This window comes from Oryzias melastigma, linkage group LG18 (genome assembly GCF_002922805.2).
Source record: "Oryzias melastigma strain HK-1 linkage group LG18, ASM292280v2, whole genome shotgun sequence".
Lineage (NCBI taxonomy): Eukaryota > Metazoa > Chordata > Actinopteri > Beloniformes > Adrianichthyidae > Oryzias > Oryzias melastigma.
Window position 1 is genome coordinate 7,805,463 of NC_050529.1, and position 14,914 is coordinate 7,820,376.

Genomic DNA, 14,914 nt, shown 5'->3' on the forward strand with positions numbered 1-14,914 from the left:
TTTCCTAATAAGACCGAGTTCATTGTGCTCTAACCAGCAGCTTATTACAACTCCATCTACGTTGTGTGTGTGTGTTAGTGTGTGTTTCATCTAATAACAGTGCTGGATGAGCCATTAAGGTGGCTCCCTCCAGCTGAGTGTCCCTGTTACCACACAGCTCCATCTCTCCCGGTTTCTATTCAGACTTGACCTGTTCATTTTGTTCTGCTCTGTGGATGCGTTTGGAGTCTCTTGTTTTTGTTTGGTGTGGCTTCGTTTAGCTTTCATCTCTGTCTTCGGGTCAGATTGGCTGGTTTGGTTCCACGCAGCAGGAACGCCCCCTGATATTCCTGCTTGTTTATCCTCCATCTCTGCTTCTTTCTCTTCTCCTGAGTCCTTGGTATGGCAGCCTGTCATTACATCTGAACTCAGGGCTTTGATTTCATCTGTCTTCAGCCATGTCTGACCCATGTTCTGTGTCTCCGTTACTGTTACGCATTACATGTAATGTATTAAGTGAAGTTCTGTCAACAAAAGGGATTTTAATCTGTATGTAATTTCATTCTCTGAATCGATACTGTTCAAAAGAGACGGAAAATAAGCTTTTTCTGATCATATTGTAAATGTGCAGGTTTGTATTTGTTCTAAAACTCCCTTTTCTAGAATTGTGTTTTAACGTCATGGGTCGTCAATTCTTATCGGAAAGTTTTAAAACATTCATATCATGTTTCCATGGCAACCTGACAGAGTTAACAATCTTGAAGTTTTAAGACAAAGCAAAACCTCCTTCTATGCTGATCATGTTGATGTCTCATTGATGTGGGCGTGGCTTGCATAGACTTTGGTTATACGGGAAGATTTTGAAAACTTACTTTTAAGAAGGAATAAACAAATTGCTGCACATATTCATGAACCCAAATAGGACAAACACTGATGGTTGTTATGGAAAAACTGACTATTTACTTTCAGGCAGGAATCTGACATTTTTAGTATATATTCATGAACCCTAGATATGACTAAAATTGAATGGTTACTATGGAAAAAAAATGAATTTACTTTAAGATAGGGATCTGAAATTTCTGGTCTACATTCATGAACCCCAGATATGATTAAAATGAAATGGTTGCTATGGAAAAAAAATACTTTATGGTAGGAATCTGAAATTTCTAGTGTATTCATATACACTATATATGACTAAAATTGAATGGTTGCTTTGGAAAAAATCGAAGATATACTGTCAGATAATAATCAGATTTTTTTTTTAGTATATATTCATGAACCCCAAACAAAGCAAACACTGATGGATGCTATGGGAAAAATGGAAAATTTACTTTCAGGCAGGAATCTGACATTTCTAGTATATATTCATGAACTCTAGATATGCCTAAAATTAAATGGTTGCTATGGAAAAATTGATTCTGAAATTACTGGTATATTCATGAACTGGAGAGATGACTTAAATTCAATGGTTGCTATGGAAAAATTGAAAATTTACTTTCACATAAAAAAATCTAAATGCACTGTATATATTAATTAACCCCAAACAACACAAACATTGAATGGTTGCTATGGAAAATTAGAAAATGTAATTTCAGGCAGGAATCTGAAATTTGCTGTATATATTCATGAGCCCCAGAAATTGCAAAACTTGAATGGTTGCTATGGGCCTGTCAATCAACTCAAATATACATTTGCTATTACTGTTTCCAATGCTAATCTAAAACACGCAAAAGAACAACTTTCCTAAGTGTTTTTGTTTGACAATGGATTGTATAAACTTGCAGCGCCTAACTTGTATGGAAACTGACATGTCTCTGTCCTACAGGCTTACCCCTCGCTGAAGCCTTTGGCAGCGTGGACCAGAGATCTGCACCAGCGAGTCGCCCAGTTTGGGCAGTGGGCAAACACAACCCAGCCCCCTACCTTGTTTTGGTTGTCCGGCTTCACCTCTCCTAATGGTTTCCTCACTGCTGTCCTGCAGTCCTACGCTCGCCAATATAACGTGAGAGCTCACACACAGAAAGACAGGCTGAGTCAAGGTGGATAACATGGAATCTGTTGAAGTTAATGAGGTGATTCTCCTCAGAGGAATGGTTGCACATCCTGGCAGCAGGAGAACAAACAGGAACTCACTGACAGGCAGTTGTTGTCAGAAATACACTGCAGTAGTCACCTGTGGGATTTGGCAAATGCTGCGTGTTTAACACCGTTGTCTCTTAGCGCTTCGAGCACACGCAGGTATGAAATCGCAGCTTGCTGCAGTCAGCTGCCTCACAACTCTCACTGCTGTGAGTTAATACCCTCAACAATTTGGCACAGGAAGTCCAGCACAGACTCCTTAGCCACAACTTCTGTCTTCTTGATCCAGGAAACAAACCCTTGGACAAGAAATACAGAAATATTGGATTGACCTGCAAATACTTAAACAAGAAGTGTAGAATATATATTATATTATATTATATTATATTATATTATATTATATTCCTGCAGGTGTCAGTGGACACTCTGTCCTGGGAGTTCATAGTTTCCACTTTGGATGACAAAAACCTGATTTCTCCTCCTACGGTAACCTCCTAAACACACACTCACCTGGACACAATACTATAGATTTTTTTTAAACTTGAGTGTTATTATTCATGCTGTATTTGTGCTCTTTCTTACTCCTGCCTTGTCAGGATGGGGTGTTTGTCCAGGGTTTGTTCCTGGAGGGGGCCAGCTGGGACATACAGAACTGCTGCCTGGTAGAACCTGCCCCCATGCAGATGGTCTGTCCCATTCCTGCCATCCATTTCAAACCAGTGAAGAGGCGCAGGAAAGTGTCTAAAAGTGAGTTGTTGGAGACTTTTTTTTTTTTACATCAATCAGCAACTATTGTTTTTTTCCTGTTCCGGTGAAACATGTTTAGTGCTGACTCTGTCTGTCTGTCTCTGGCATGTTTGTAGGTACGTACCTGTGCCCATGTTACTACTACCCAGTGCGAGCTGGCAAAGGGTCATTTGTGGTTGGAGTTGAGCTGGGATCTGGAGCTGAGACTCCAGAGCACTGGATCAAGAGAGGAACGGCACTTCTAATGAGTCTGGACAACTAAAGCCTTAAAACACACACATGCTCTTCAAATGCTAAGTGAAGTGAAAATACATTCAGACTAGTTTACACTTTGAATGATTATTTAATGTTCGATTATATTTATTTGTGATTCTTAAGAATTAAAGCAAGTTTGTAATGTACCAAACCAGAGTTTCTTTCATCTTCCATGCTTAAGATCAGTATAACTGTGCCGAGGTGTCTTACAGAAGTGGGCCAGAGCACAGTTCTGTGGATTTCACGGATTGTTCTCTAAATTTGCTTGATTTTTCAATGCTTTGACTTTTAAGTCTTATTTAACTTATTAAAGATGATTTAGCATGAAATCACATCGTAGAACCACAGATTGCAGAGGAACATTCTGCAGCCTTTCTATTCTCTTCACATCTGCAAGTCCTTCTTCTTTCCATTTATCTTCAAATGATGCATCAATTAAGAGTGTTCACTAACGAGCAATTTGAATGATAGTGAGACAGATGTTGGACAAGGCGACCCATCATAGAACAAAGATTGTTGACTGTGATTAAACCCCGAAGACTTCATCCATCTGATACCTAACCACAAAAATAAAGCCATATCTATTGGAGTTTACTCCAATTGCAGGATTGCAGAGAGCAAAGTGAGTCCACCAAAATTGTCATTCTGCTGTCCGGTTTTATAGGTGTGCATGTGTCTATGCGTGAGGCGCAGCGTGTGTGGAAATGTAGCATTAGCTCTTGCATCATAGGCTTATACTGCATCCTTTCGCTAGTTGCATGATTTACTTCCGCGTCTGGCCTCTGCATCAGGTTTGAGTGTAGGAATGGCTCCAGCTCTGAGGTTTAATCCACTTTGATACAGGCTAAGGTTAACAAAACAGTCATCTGTGAAGTGGCGATCACAGACTAAAAGTTTCTGGCAGAATCCATTGGAGTTTTGTTAAAAGGTTAACCAAACTGCAGATGTCGCCAGTGCACCTAAATGAAATATGCTTTTTAACCACTGTGACTCTTGGACCTTTTACAATTTGCACCAATATACTTCACTTCGGTACAGAGACACGCCACTAAAGTGTGGGATATTTGCAAATTTGCTTTTCTCCGTGACAGAATCAGATTATTTCCATCGATTGCTTCAGCACCTCACTACTGTAGAACCGTAAACGGTTGAAGAGTTACGGTTGTCCAAAGAATATCAATAATGGAGTTAAAGCCCTGGTCAAAAACAGTTAACAAAAACAGTCCATCTTGTATACTCTTGAATGGATAATCCAAGTGAAACCAATGGTTCTAATGAAGCTTTGGAGACATTTGGAGTCAGAAAGAGAAGGATGGCTCTTCCACATGAGAGGGGACTCCAAACTCCAGAGAGGTGGTGGCAGGGGGGGGAAATAAACTCAAGAGGAAGAAAGAGGGGTCCAGTAATGAGAGGGGAGTTCAAGGTCGTGTTGAGGAGTGAGGAGGATTGTCCGTCCCAAAGACAAAAGAGACTTCCTTGGAGTTCAGAGTCTTTTTATCAGTGTGTGTGTGAGCTGAGTGGGTGGTAGATACATTGAACGGATGGTGGGGGGGCGGATTCAAATTCAAATGGGCTCACTCTGTGGTCCGGCTGTGTCAAATCTACAAGTTCAGTTGTAATGAACTGGAATGTGAATGAAGTGCATTCAAGATGTATTGTGTGGCGTTCAAGAGTGCAGACTTGAAAACCTTTAAGGGTGGTGTGACTCCATCTCCCACATGCAAGCAGGGACCCCATAAGAGCACCTCAAACATGCCCCCGCCCCTGGATTTTTTTTTAAGTTTCCAGGAAAGTGAAAATGTTGCGTTCAAGTGACTCCTTCACGGAGCTCATCGTGGAATTTGGGCAAAGTTGTACAGTGTTTTTGGCAGTGAGCGTGGAGGCGGGGCGGCTCATGTCCGAGACTCCGCTAAAATAAACCTGCATGAGGGAGGAGAGCGCAGGGAGGGAGGCGAGGAGGAAGCAGCGGGGACAGGAGGGAAACACGCTCCGCTTTAACGGCAGGAAAAAACTGCGCAGTTTCTTTGCGGAGTCCCGGATCCTTCCTCTGGGTGTCCGTGTGTTTCCGGGATCCGTGGATGGATTGTTTGAAGGCCAACTCAGGGATGAGGTGTTTGCACCTCCACGCAGCTAAGGATTTTTTTTTTTTTTTTTGGGAGGGGGGCTCCAAAGTGTCTGCGTCATCCACGGCCAACCATGAAGATGGACCGCTTCACCTCCTTTTCTGCTCAGAAACATTAAGGTGAGGACATGCCTCATGGAGAGGCGCCTCCATTGAAAACAGCAGAAACGTTTCCCCGCATCAGGATTACCGGCGTTGACCAAACTGTGCGGGGAACCCGGGAAAATGTTGCGGGTTATGTAATTATCCCCACTAACTTTACGTCTTTGGGATTTTGGAGCCGAATCGGGGAGCTGCGGGTGTCACGTCATTTTACGGCAGGAAAAGGAGTTTACAGGAACGAGCTGCTGATGTCGCAATCGGCTCGTGTTGTGGCTCACGCGCCGCTATCAAAATCTCCCCCGTGGGTGTGTGATGCGCCGCGGCCAACCGCCAAGGTGTCGGGGGGCGAGAGAGCGGCCTTCCGCCTGGAACGCGTTTTGGTGGAAGTTGTGTGCTTTTTTTTCCCTTTTTCTTTTTTTGAAGTGTCATGCGGGGAAATTGTGGCGGGTTCGTTGCCGTTTCCAGGAAGAGCGTTTGAATTTTTTTTCCCTGTGATTTTTTTTTCTGTCTCCACCCCTCTTGCTGCACGAGGCGCACTTCTACTTTTTGCCACAAGATGGGGGCCGAGGACAACAGATTACGGTAGCAGCTAGCTTGATAAAAAATATTTTCTCTATTTTTTTTTGCGTTTTGAAGGCATAAATCACACTAGTACTTGTTTTAAATCAACCATATTTTACTACTTTTAAAAATAATTGTCTTGTTTAAACGTGAAGTTGACGTCATCAACGTTCACGCGCCATATTGTGTTCTAGATCATTCCAAGGCTTCATTGTAGTTTGAATTTATTGACATCACTCTAAAAATGGATGGATTATGCCTCAATATTCCACAAATATTCAAGTATAAAGACATTTAAAAGCTGGATATAGTTACCCTTGTTAAACAACAACACCAACAAAAAACTTTTCATAGATTGGTTTATATTTGCCACATCAAATTTAAACATTTTTGTCTTCCATCCATCCATTTTCTTGACCGCTTCTTCCCTTTCGGGGTCACGGGGGTGCCGGAGCCTATCCCGGCCACTGATGGGCGAAGGCGGGGTTCACCCTGGACAGGTCGCCAGTCTGTCGCAGGGCCATTTTTGTCTTGCTTGGCTTATTGCTAAGTTTGATCCATTTCTTATTTTGCTGTAAAACAAAAATGGGGCTTATGTCCTCATTTAAACTACAAAAGTTTATTTTTTTGTCAGATTTTTATTAAAATTTGTATTTTTCTAGATGTTCAAATACAGATGTGATGCATTTTAAGCTCTACAATAAACCAAACAACCTCATTAAAAATAGCTTTCAATGAAATATTGTTCTAAAAGTTTATTTCACTTTCCTTCAATACTCTCTAATCTCTAAAGCTACAGGTCTAGTGCAGGAACACCTAGTTCCCTGGATTCTAAAGACTCTCTCCAATCATCTTTTGATGATAATTATTCCATTTAAAAAAAAGAATTTTTTTTTGCTAAAATGATTATAAAACAGTTGTTCTAGTTTATGCTGAGTGGGAGTAGTTCATTAGAAATTCTTCTCCAAGTTGTGAGCATAGCCGTTTCTGTGGAGTTAGCCTACCCCTTCTTCCCGTAATCATTTACTTTCTTTTCCACTAGCTTAGAGCCCCTCAAACCCACAACCTAACATTATCAAAAATGGCAAGCAATATTGCATCTATCCAGCCGTACAGTTTAGAGCTAGATGCCGGCTCAGATAAGGAAAAAAAAAAGTCGTACAATGATAGATGCATTAGATTGGAGCGGTCGTCGTAGGTTCTATGTCGCTGCCACAAGGTTTTTCCAACTTTATGTTTTCGTTTGCTCCTGATTCACTAAGATTTGAGTAAATAATTGCAATGCCAAGTTTAAATTTCTTTATATGTCAATCATGAGAAAAATGCCAATTGAACATGTTCATAACAATTTTTACTGGAGTGGGTCTCAAAAAAAAATTGAGAATATCCTCACTCACTACGTTTTTTTTTTTTTTTTTTTTTTCAGCTAATATGACATCACCCATCGGTCAAGGTAAAAACCTTTGTTCTGACGATGAAAAATTTTCAATCAATAATTAATAATTTGCATCGATGTATACAAGTTTTTTTTCGCAGAAACTTCCGGGACACTTCCAGAGTACTGGATCTTGGAATCTGGAGCCATCTCCCTAATTCCTAACTACTAAAAAACGACATAGTGTGGGATTATCCAGTGAGATGGATTTTAAAAGCGATTCATACACAATGCTCATTACTTTTTGTTTTTAACTGCGAATATCAAAACACTTAGCAATACAAGCACTTTACAAAGATTATTTATGAATTCACTCTGTTCTGATGAAGAAAATATGGATGTTTTTTTTTTTTTTAAAAAAGTATTTTGTCTCTGAAACTGTTCAAATGCAAAGCACTGTGCTCTATATTCGCCATTCTAAAGAGCATCAATGCACACACGTTTTTGGCAGAGACTTCTGGGACACCTCCAGGGTACTGGATTGTGGAATCTGGAGCTGTTATGAAGACATTCTGTTTGATGATACAAAAAGTTGGATGGTTCATAAAATATACATTTAAATTGATTTTGTCACCTTAATTTTTCAACTGCAATGCATTGTGGTCTATACTTAGCAATCATTGATGGACACTGGTGATTAGTGAAGGAATTTATATGTAGCTTTAGATCCAAACACCCTGAAGAAATGGAAATCTGGATGTAGTTCAATAGGTAGTGAGGGAGGTGACACATTAGTTTACCAGGTTTTCAAGTATTAAAATTGTCCTGCAGAGGGCGACACGCTGACAGTTTTTGTGACCATTGAATGAACTGCTCTATAGATGGATGTTTTTAACTTTTTCACCTAAACTTTCAACCAGTTTCTGCTGTGAGCTTCTTTACTTTTTTGTCTTTTTCTCCTGTTGTCGAATGTGTAAATCTGTGTCTGAATGGTTGCAGGATGAAGAGCTTGGCTCGTTATGGAGCTGGGTCTGAACATCCACCTTGGCCTGACTGAAGTTGGATATGCTGCTGGATTCAGCCAACAGCTCCAGCAGACAGATGAAGCTGGAAATGCACGGTTAGTTGGGTTCAACCCTTAGGCTCTGTTTGTGACACTAACATTTAAAGTTTTAAAGAATTTGTTTTCATGAGAAGGTTCTAAGTCAGGACTTGTCTTTTTCCTGCAGGAGATTCAGCTGCACTGGTCTACAAGCTTCCACCTGTGCAGGTAAGCCCTCCTCTGACCTTTCATCTCCTCTGGTGATGAACGCATGACTTGCTCTTGTTTCTGCATTTGCTGGAACTTTTTCTGGACCAATGCAGGGTTCATGTGTGGGAGTCATGAACATACACAGTTGAAATTCCTAAATCTAAAAAGGCCTTGTTCAATTGCTGGATAAGAAACGGTGACATCACAAACCTAGCGTTTACTGTTCATCATTGTGCAGTTTCTTTACTGTACCACAGACGTTAAACCTCGATTGAAGTGGAGATATTTAATTGGCTCCGCCCCCAAAACACGCTGTTTAAACAAGACTTAAAGGAAAACATGTTTTTGTGATGTGCTAGTTTTTATAGAAAAACACCTACACAACACCTGTTCCTAAAGAGAATACATCATAGCCTTTTTTATTATTCTTTTGCACTCATGACGTAGTTGGTGTTTTCTATATCGTGAGTTAGACTACAGTCTTTAAGTAACAACCCATCAAAATCCTATTTTTTTGTCCATACAAAATCTTTTGTAAGAGTTGGCCTCACCTATTGACTGTATATGAGAACTGGATTAAATGACTCCTCCCCCTTTTACAGTTCCATAGACTTCAAGTGAGAAAAGTGGCTATTACTCAGTCTTTTTTAAAGTTACTTGTTACGCACTGCGGTGTGTGAAATTTGTTCTCCGCATTTGACCCATCCCCTGGGGGAGCGGTTAGCTGCAGACACAGCTCGGGAACTATTTGGTGGTTTAACCCCCCAAATATAGCCCATTATTGCTAAAAATGATCCAATTTTTAGTCTTTGGTATGACTCAACCTGGATTTAAACTCATGACCGTCCGGTCTTAGGGCGGACACTCTTCCACCGGGCCACTGAGCTGGTTTGTCAGAATAACCATTCTTGCTCTGATACCTTTTTGTAACATGTTCTTGATTGTAGTGTAAGTTATTCTGGTGTCATCATCATCAAATCAGCCTGTCACGCCACTGCTGGCGGGTAGCCTCCACAAACATCTCTTTTTGGCGGTCTTGAGCCACATCCATCCAGGCCCTTCCAGCTTTCCTCTCAATATCATCTCTCTATCGCTGCTTTTGTCTCCCCCTTGCTCTTTTTCCATCTTCGGGTCCATTCTACTACTTTCCTGAACCACATTATGGTATCCATTCTGACAAGATGCCCCGCCCACTTTCTTTTCCACTTTTGTTTTTGATCGTTTTATTTCATTATGGAAGTAACGATTATAAAGTATAATCTGACCAATCAGATGCCTCAATAAAAGTAGGCGGTGCCTGTTGGCATCCAAACATTTGAAACATTTGACAGGTTTTGTGTAGTCTGCTTCCTAGTGGTAGGGGTGTGGCCTTCCAACAATTTCTCTCTCTACTTGCGAGAGTAGGTACCATTGAAGTGTTGACTTGGACCAATCACCGCTTACTGGCGATTTCTGGTTCCAACATGGCGACGTCCGTTTCATGAAAAAATGGCAACTAAATTGACTCAATTTTGTTGGAACCGTAAAACATTTCTACGGGTGATGTCACTCACTCGGTCCACTTCTCATACTTCAAATGTTCTGTTGAGGGAGACGCGTCACAGATCCAGCATGCTCCTCTGTCCTGAAGATTTGGCGCCTCCACCGGGGTTTGCAGACTCCCACCCAAACACCGCCTCCTCCTCCTCCTCCTCGCTCACGCTCTTCTCACTTACTGTTGAGATCCGCCGCTCAGGGACAAAGACGCCTCTCTCTAATACTGCTGTCTCTGAGGACGGCGCTCACTCTCACACACCTGGGGTTTGGGTTGCAGCCAGCTCAGCTTTATTACACGCACTTACAGCTGGCCACGCATCGCACCAATTACACACATGAGCGCGCGCCAACATATGCAGGTAAACCTGCTCGGCGCTAAGAGAAAAGCTGTTTGTATCAGTCAATTCAGACGAGAACGATACGACTCGGCTTTCCCACAATCAGGTCGCAGTTGTTGCATCAGTGTTACTCCATAAAGACAGCCATGAAACGCTCACCAAGGAGGCCAAACAAAGCAAAAGAACCACTTCCATATTGTGATCCATGTTTTTCTTACTATTGTCACCTTAACTGATGTATTCTGCTTCAGTTTTTGCCAAAAAAGTTTGAATTTCAACATACTTGAGTTTTTTTTTTTTTTTACCCTTGTCCTATCTTATGGGGTCCAGATGACCCAAGCCTTACATTGACGTGTTCTCCATCCCATGACAAATGTGAATGAAGGACAGGATTTCATGTTTGACACCAGTGAAAATCAAAAATCATTGAAGAAAAAAGTTCAACTCAAAGGCTTGTGGGGTCCAGATGACCCCACTCCCAACGTCAACATACGCATTATAGCACAAGGGTTACATCTTTTTAACGCATCACTACAGTTTTAATTTCCTATAAGTATATGACATATCTTCCAATAGAAGCTCCAGTGTTAAGTCCAAACAATCACTTTGACGGCCCGTCGGTTGTTGTAGAGCAATGGTTACTTGCCTTGCAGTCGGAATGGTTACCAGGGTTCATTTGGGTGTAAAATATGTCATGGTACCAGATGTACAGTTATGAAATGTAGACAAAACTTAAAGGAGACATTATCAGTATAGCAGTATGGTACTTGTAAAGCAGTATACAGCAGAGTAGACATCTGCTGAACTTTTGATGCCACCAGAATTGGTATGCAGCAATCTGAACTTGATACATAAGTGCTCTAAAACCTAAAGTCCCCAACAGAGCATAAGGAAATAAAACAAGTTCAAAATTCATATATATATGTGCACATTAAAACACACAGTAAAGTACCATAGATCGTCCAATAGTAGCCCTGGTTTTTGTTCAATAAATATTTGGAAGAGGTTGATAACATTGATCAATCTATTTGAATTGATTTAAGCAGATCAATAATCAGTGCATAAAATATTAATCAATTCAGCCCATAAAGCTCATGTCAATTAGCTTGATGCTAACGTTTAATTAATTTCCCATAGGACGGCTAATGCTAACACTCGGTCGATCTAACATACATTTTGACTAAATGAACATCTTTATAAACTCACAGGCAGGAATTTTCCAAATGCTTTTAAGAAAATATCTTATAAAGTAACCTTTTGTGGTCTAAACATTGCTTTTTGTTCATTCTTTCTTCTTGAAAAGCTTTTCTGCTATAGCGTGATCGCCACCTGGTGGCCCATCTGAAACACCCTCCAGGAGAAGCAGAACAATGTTTACAATGTTATTGATCTGAACTTTTTTGTTAGAACAATCTCATTATTTCCCTGATAGATTTTGCGGTTTGTGAACTTTGTCAGATTAATATAAATTTATTCAAATCATATAGTAGATTATGAATTTATTTCAAAACAAATCTGTATAAATGTTTGAACTCAAAATTGAATTGAACTGAGTGGATCAAAAGTATAGAAAAAAATCAGAATCGAATCGATCCAGGCTCTGGTGAATCAAATCAAATCGTTTCAGGAAATTATAATTGATACCCAGCCCTAATAAAAATATTGGGATGGCCGGGCACTTAAGGGAAACTGGTGTACATTTGTTCTAACATCTCCTTAGACCTGACTTTTATGGAAACGGGTGTAAATAAGAGGCGGGCCTTGAAGATGCACGATAAGCTACTAACAAATGAGCTGATCTGTATGCTTTCTAAGGTTACGTTCACACTGGGCTCAGAAAATACCAGTTAGAAGTCTATATAAACCCATGCATATGCGCGTTTCAGGGCATCTGTGTTCAAAATTAACACAAGGTTTTCAGTCCGTTTTTGGGCTCTACATACAAAACTTGCTGCAACTGAATGCAGACATCAATATAAGGTTCTGGTCTAGATGACTAGATGACCCGACCAGTATATTGATGTGTGATCCCTCCTATGGCAAAGGTGGACAGAATTTTATGTCTGCCACTGACACCAGTGAAGATAAAAAAAAAAAAAAGCTCAGTTCACTGTCTTGTGGGGTCCAGATGACGCCACTTTTAATGTAAACATGCCTAGAATAGCACAAAAGTTACAGTTAAACCAGTTGAACGTCGACCAATCAGGGACTTGGATTTTCATTGGTTGCATCCTTTTCAAAATACAGAAGTACCAACTGTTTGATAATTGGTCATGAAGGAGAAATTAATAATTGCAGTTCGTTCCCGGACGGAATTTTATGACTCCAAGTCTTTCATATATCAGAGTAGAGCTGTGAAAGAAAAAAGCCTGGAGCAGCATAAACGAGATTTGTACCGCTTCTGCATTTCGCACCGAGCTTCATCCAACTGTGAGTACATGCGCTAGTATCGGGTAGCGACAGACATGTGTGAACACCTTATCCCAAAAGAGAGTTCACGAATGCCCGTTTACTGAGCTCTTGACCGCGCCACACACATCCAGTGTGTGCGTCAATCCAGTTTGCCATCAATCCATCTTTGGTTGTTATCGCTGACAGAAAAGTTCCCCACATCAACAACTTTGGTTATTTTTCCTCAACAACACTTCATGCTGTGCAAAACACTTTCCAACCATTTTCATGTAAGGCTCCAGGAAACTGTCGGGCATGGATTTCTGTGCTACCGTTTGATGGCAGTTGTTCACGTCTTCTCGTTTTGAGCTTAGCTACAACAAAGCGAGCTCCCATCTCTGTGAAGACGCATGTCGGGGTGTGTGAGGCGGCGTTTGGTGCTTGAAGATATTTTTAAGAAAGGCAGCAGAGGTCGGTGAAAGTGGGAGAAGCTTCCAAACTTCATAGGGAGTGTGATTGGGATGCTTATACTTTTTGGAGTCACTTCAAGATGGCAGATATTCATAATTTCATCCCCTTTCTTTTTGGTTTGAGTTTTAAGTGTTAGACTCAACTATGGACCATCATCTTCTTTGTATTAGCTCTTCTCCTTTTAGGGGAGATCTTCTTGACTCTATCTAACCTTCTTGTCTGCATCCTCACATCAACCGTCCTGATGTCCTTTTTCTCAACAGACCTCTTTCCTAGTAGCTCCAACTTCAGCATCCTTTTACCAACATCCTCCCTATCCCTCCTTAAAATCATCTTAATCTGCTTCCCTTCATTTACCTTCAAAACATCCAACATGATCTGTTCTTCTGATGTCTTAACTCATGATCTTATTCGTCCTCGTCACTCCCAAAGAGAATCTACATCTTCAGCTCTCTGTCTTGTCTCTTTGTTGTGATGTTCTTAATTTTGCCACAATTCTTTGGGTTAAACTGTCCATAAGGTTATTTTTCTATTATGTTCCTGGTCCGGCCCACTTGAGATCAAACGGGTTGAATGTCACCCCTGAACCAAGATGAGATTAAGACTACTAGCATAGCCGAATGTTGCAGTACCTCAAATCACCAATAGGGGCTGGTTTAGAAGAAGTCCAGGGTTGTTGGGGGACATAAATTGTATATTTAACAAATATGTCAAAGGACCCAATTTAGAAGTTGTGCTGCGTCACCTAATTGTAAAGCTTTTGTAAATTAGCATTCCATATTCAACTAACAGAATTCAAGCTATTGTTTCTAACAAAAGCCTCCATGTTCGACACTTGTTGAGACATCTTCTGAGTTGTGCGGTGAAGACGCTGCATCAGCCGAAAGTTGGATCACCAAACCGACAGCTTCCCTTGAGGTTTGTGGTGGTCTGACTCGAGCGTTGGCTTTTAAGGGGACGACGTTGCTAAAAAATTCTGAAAACGATTGCCACACTCCCTGTACAAGTCCATCGCATCAAGTTTACTTCAGTTTTTTTCTGTGCACCACAGAGAAAACGGAAAGAGACGCACGTGAGACTTCACTAAGTTATATTAACATATAGTCTTACGTAATCATAAGAATTGTCTAGACAGTCCAAAACTGTGAAGCAACGAACTATAGCTTTTGTTTACCAAGTTGAACACCAAAAAGTTTGATACAAAGTTTGTGTTAAATAAAAAGTCAAGTATTTGACCTGAAATGGATGGAAAAGTATATCAGTTGTAAGGCACGGTGGTGGGAGTGTGATTATTTGGGTGTTTTGGCTATAGAAAGGTTCAGCCTAGAAAGGGTGACTAAAATTAGATCAAGTGGCTAAAACTCATTTGACAGTAGGATGATACAAAGATAAAAATTCTTAAAAACTTTGAACCACATTGATGGGAATGACCGAGAATATCCTACGAATGTCGTTTTTAGGCATTCCCGCGGCTCAAACCCATATCCAGTGTTTCTTATGTGTTTTAGTGCCTCAAACATAAAGCCTAAACCTCGATTATGTTTGCAAACTTAACTTCCAGGACCCAGCGGCACCTTTGACACTGTGGTTTTGACTTTGGCTGGTTTCAAGTCAACCAGTTCCATATGGAGCACCTGGCATCAGTTTGCCGGGACAGTTTATTTGGACAGGGATCCAGGCCCGTCTGAGAGTGACATGTGTTTGAC

At 40.8% G+C, this 14,914-nt stretch overlaps 1 protein-coding gene and 1 long non-coding RNA gene across 2 annotated transcripts in view; both read left to right on the forward strand.

Moving 5' to 3' along the window:
- Positions 1–3,067, forward strand: part of dnah2 (dynein, axonemal, heavy chain 2) — a 52,824-nt gene extending 49,757 nt beyond the window's left edge. The window contains exons 84-87 of the mRNA XM_024287548.2: positions 1,805–1,981; positions 2,470–2,544; positions 2,655–2,805; positions 2,922–3,067. Of these exons, the coding sequence (XP_024143316.1) occupies positions 1,805–1,981; positions 2,470–2,544; positions 2,655–2,805; positions 2,922–3,067 (549 nt within the window). The remainder of the gene's footprint in view (positions 1–1,804; positions 1,982–2,469; positions 2,545–2,654; positions 2,806–2,921) is intronic.
- A 1,278-nt stretch (positions 3,068–4,345) lies between these two features.
- On the forward strand, positions 4,346–7,628 carry LOC118600073. The gene is made up of 3 exons (XR_004949648.1): positions 4,346–5,866; positions 7,272–7,298; positions 7,382–7,628. It is a non-coding gene; the product is annotated as an uncharacterized LOC118600073 (long non-coding RNA).
- The last annotated feature ends 7,286 nt before the right edge of the window (positions 7,629–14,914 follow it).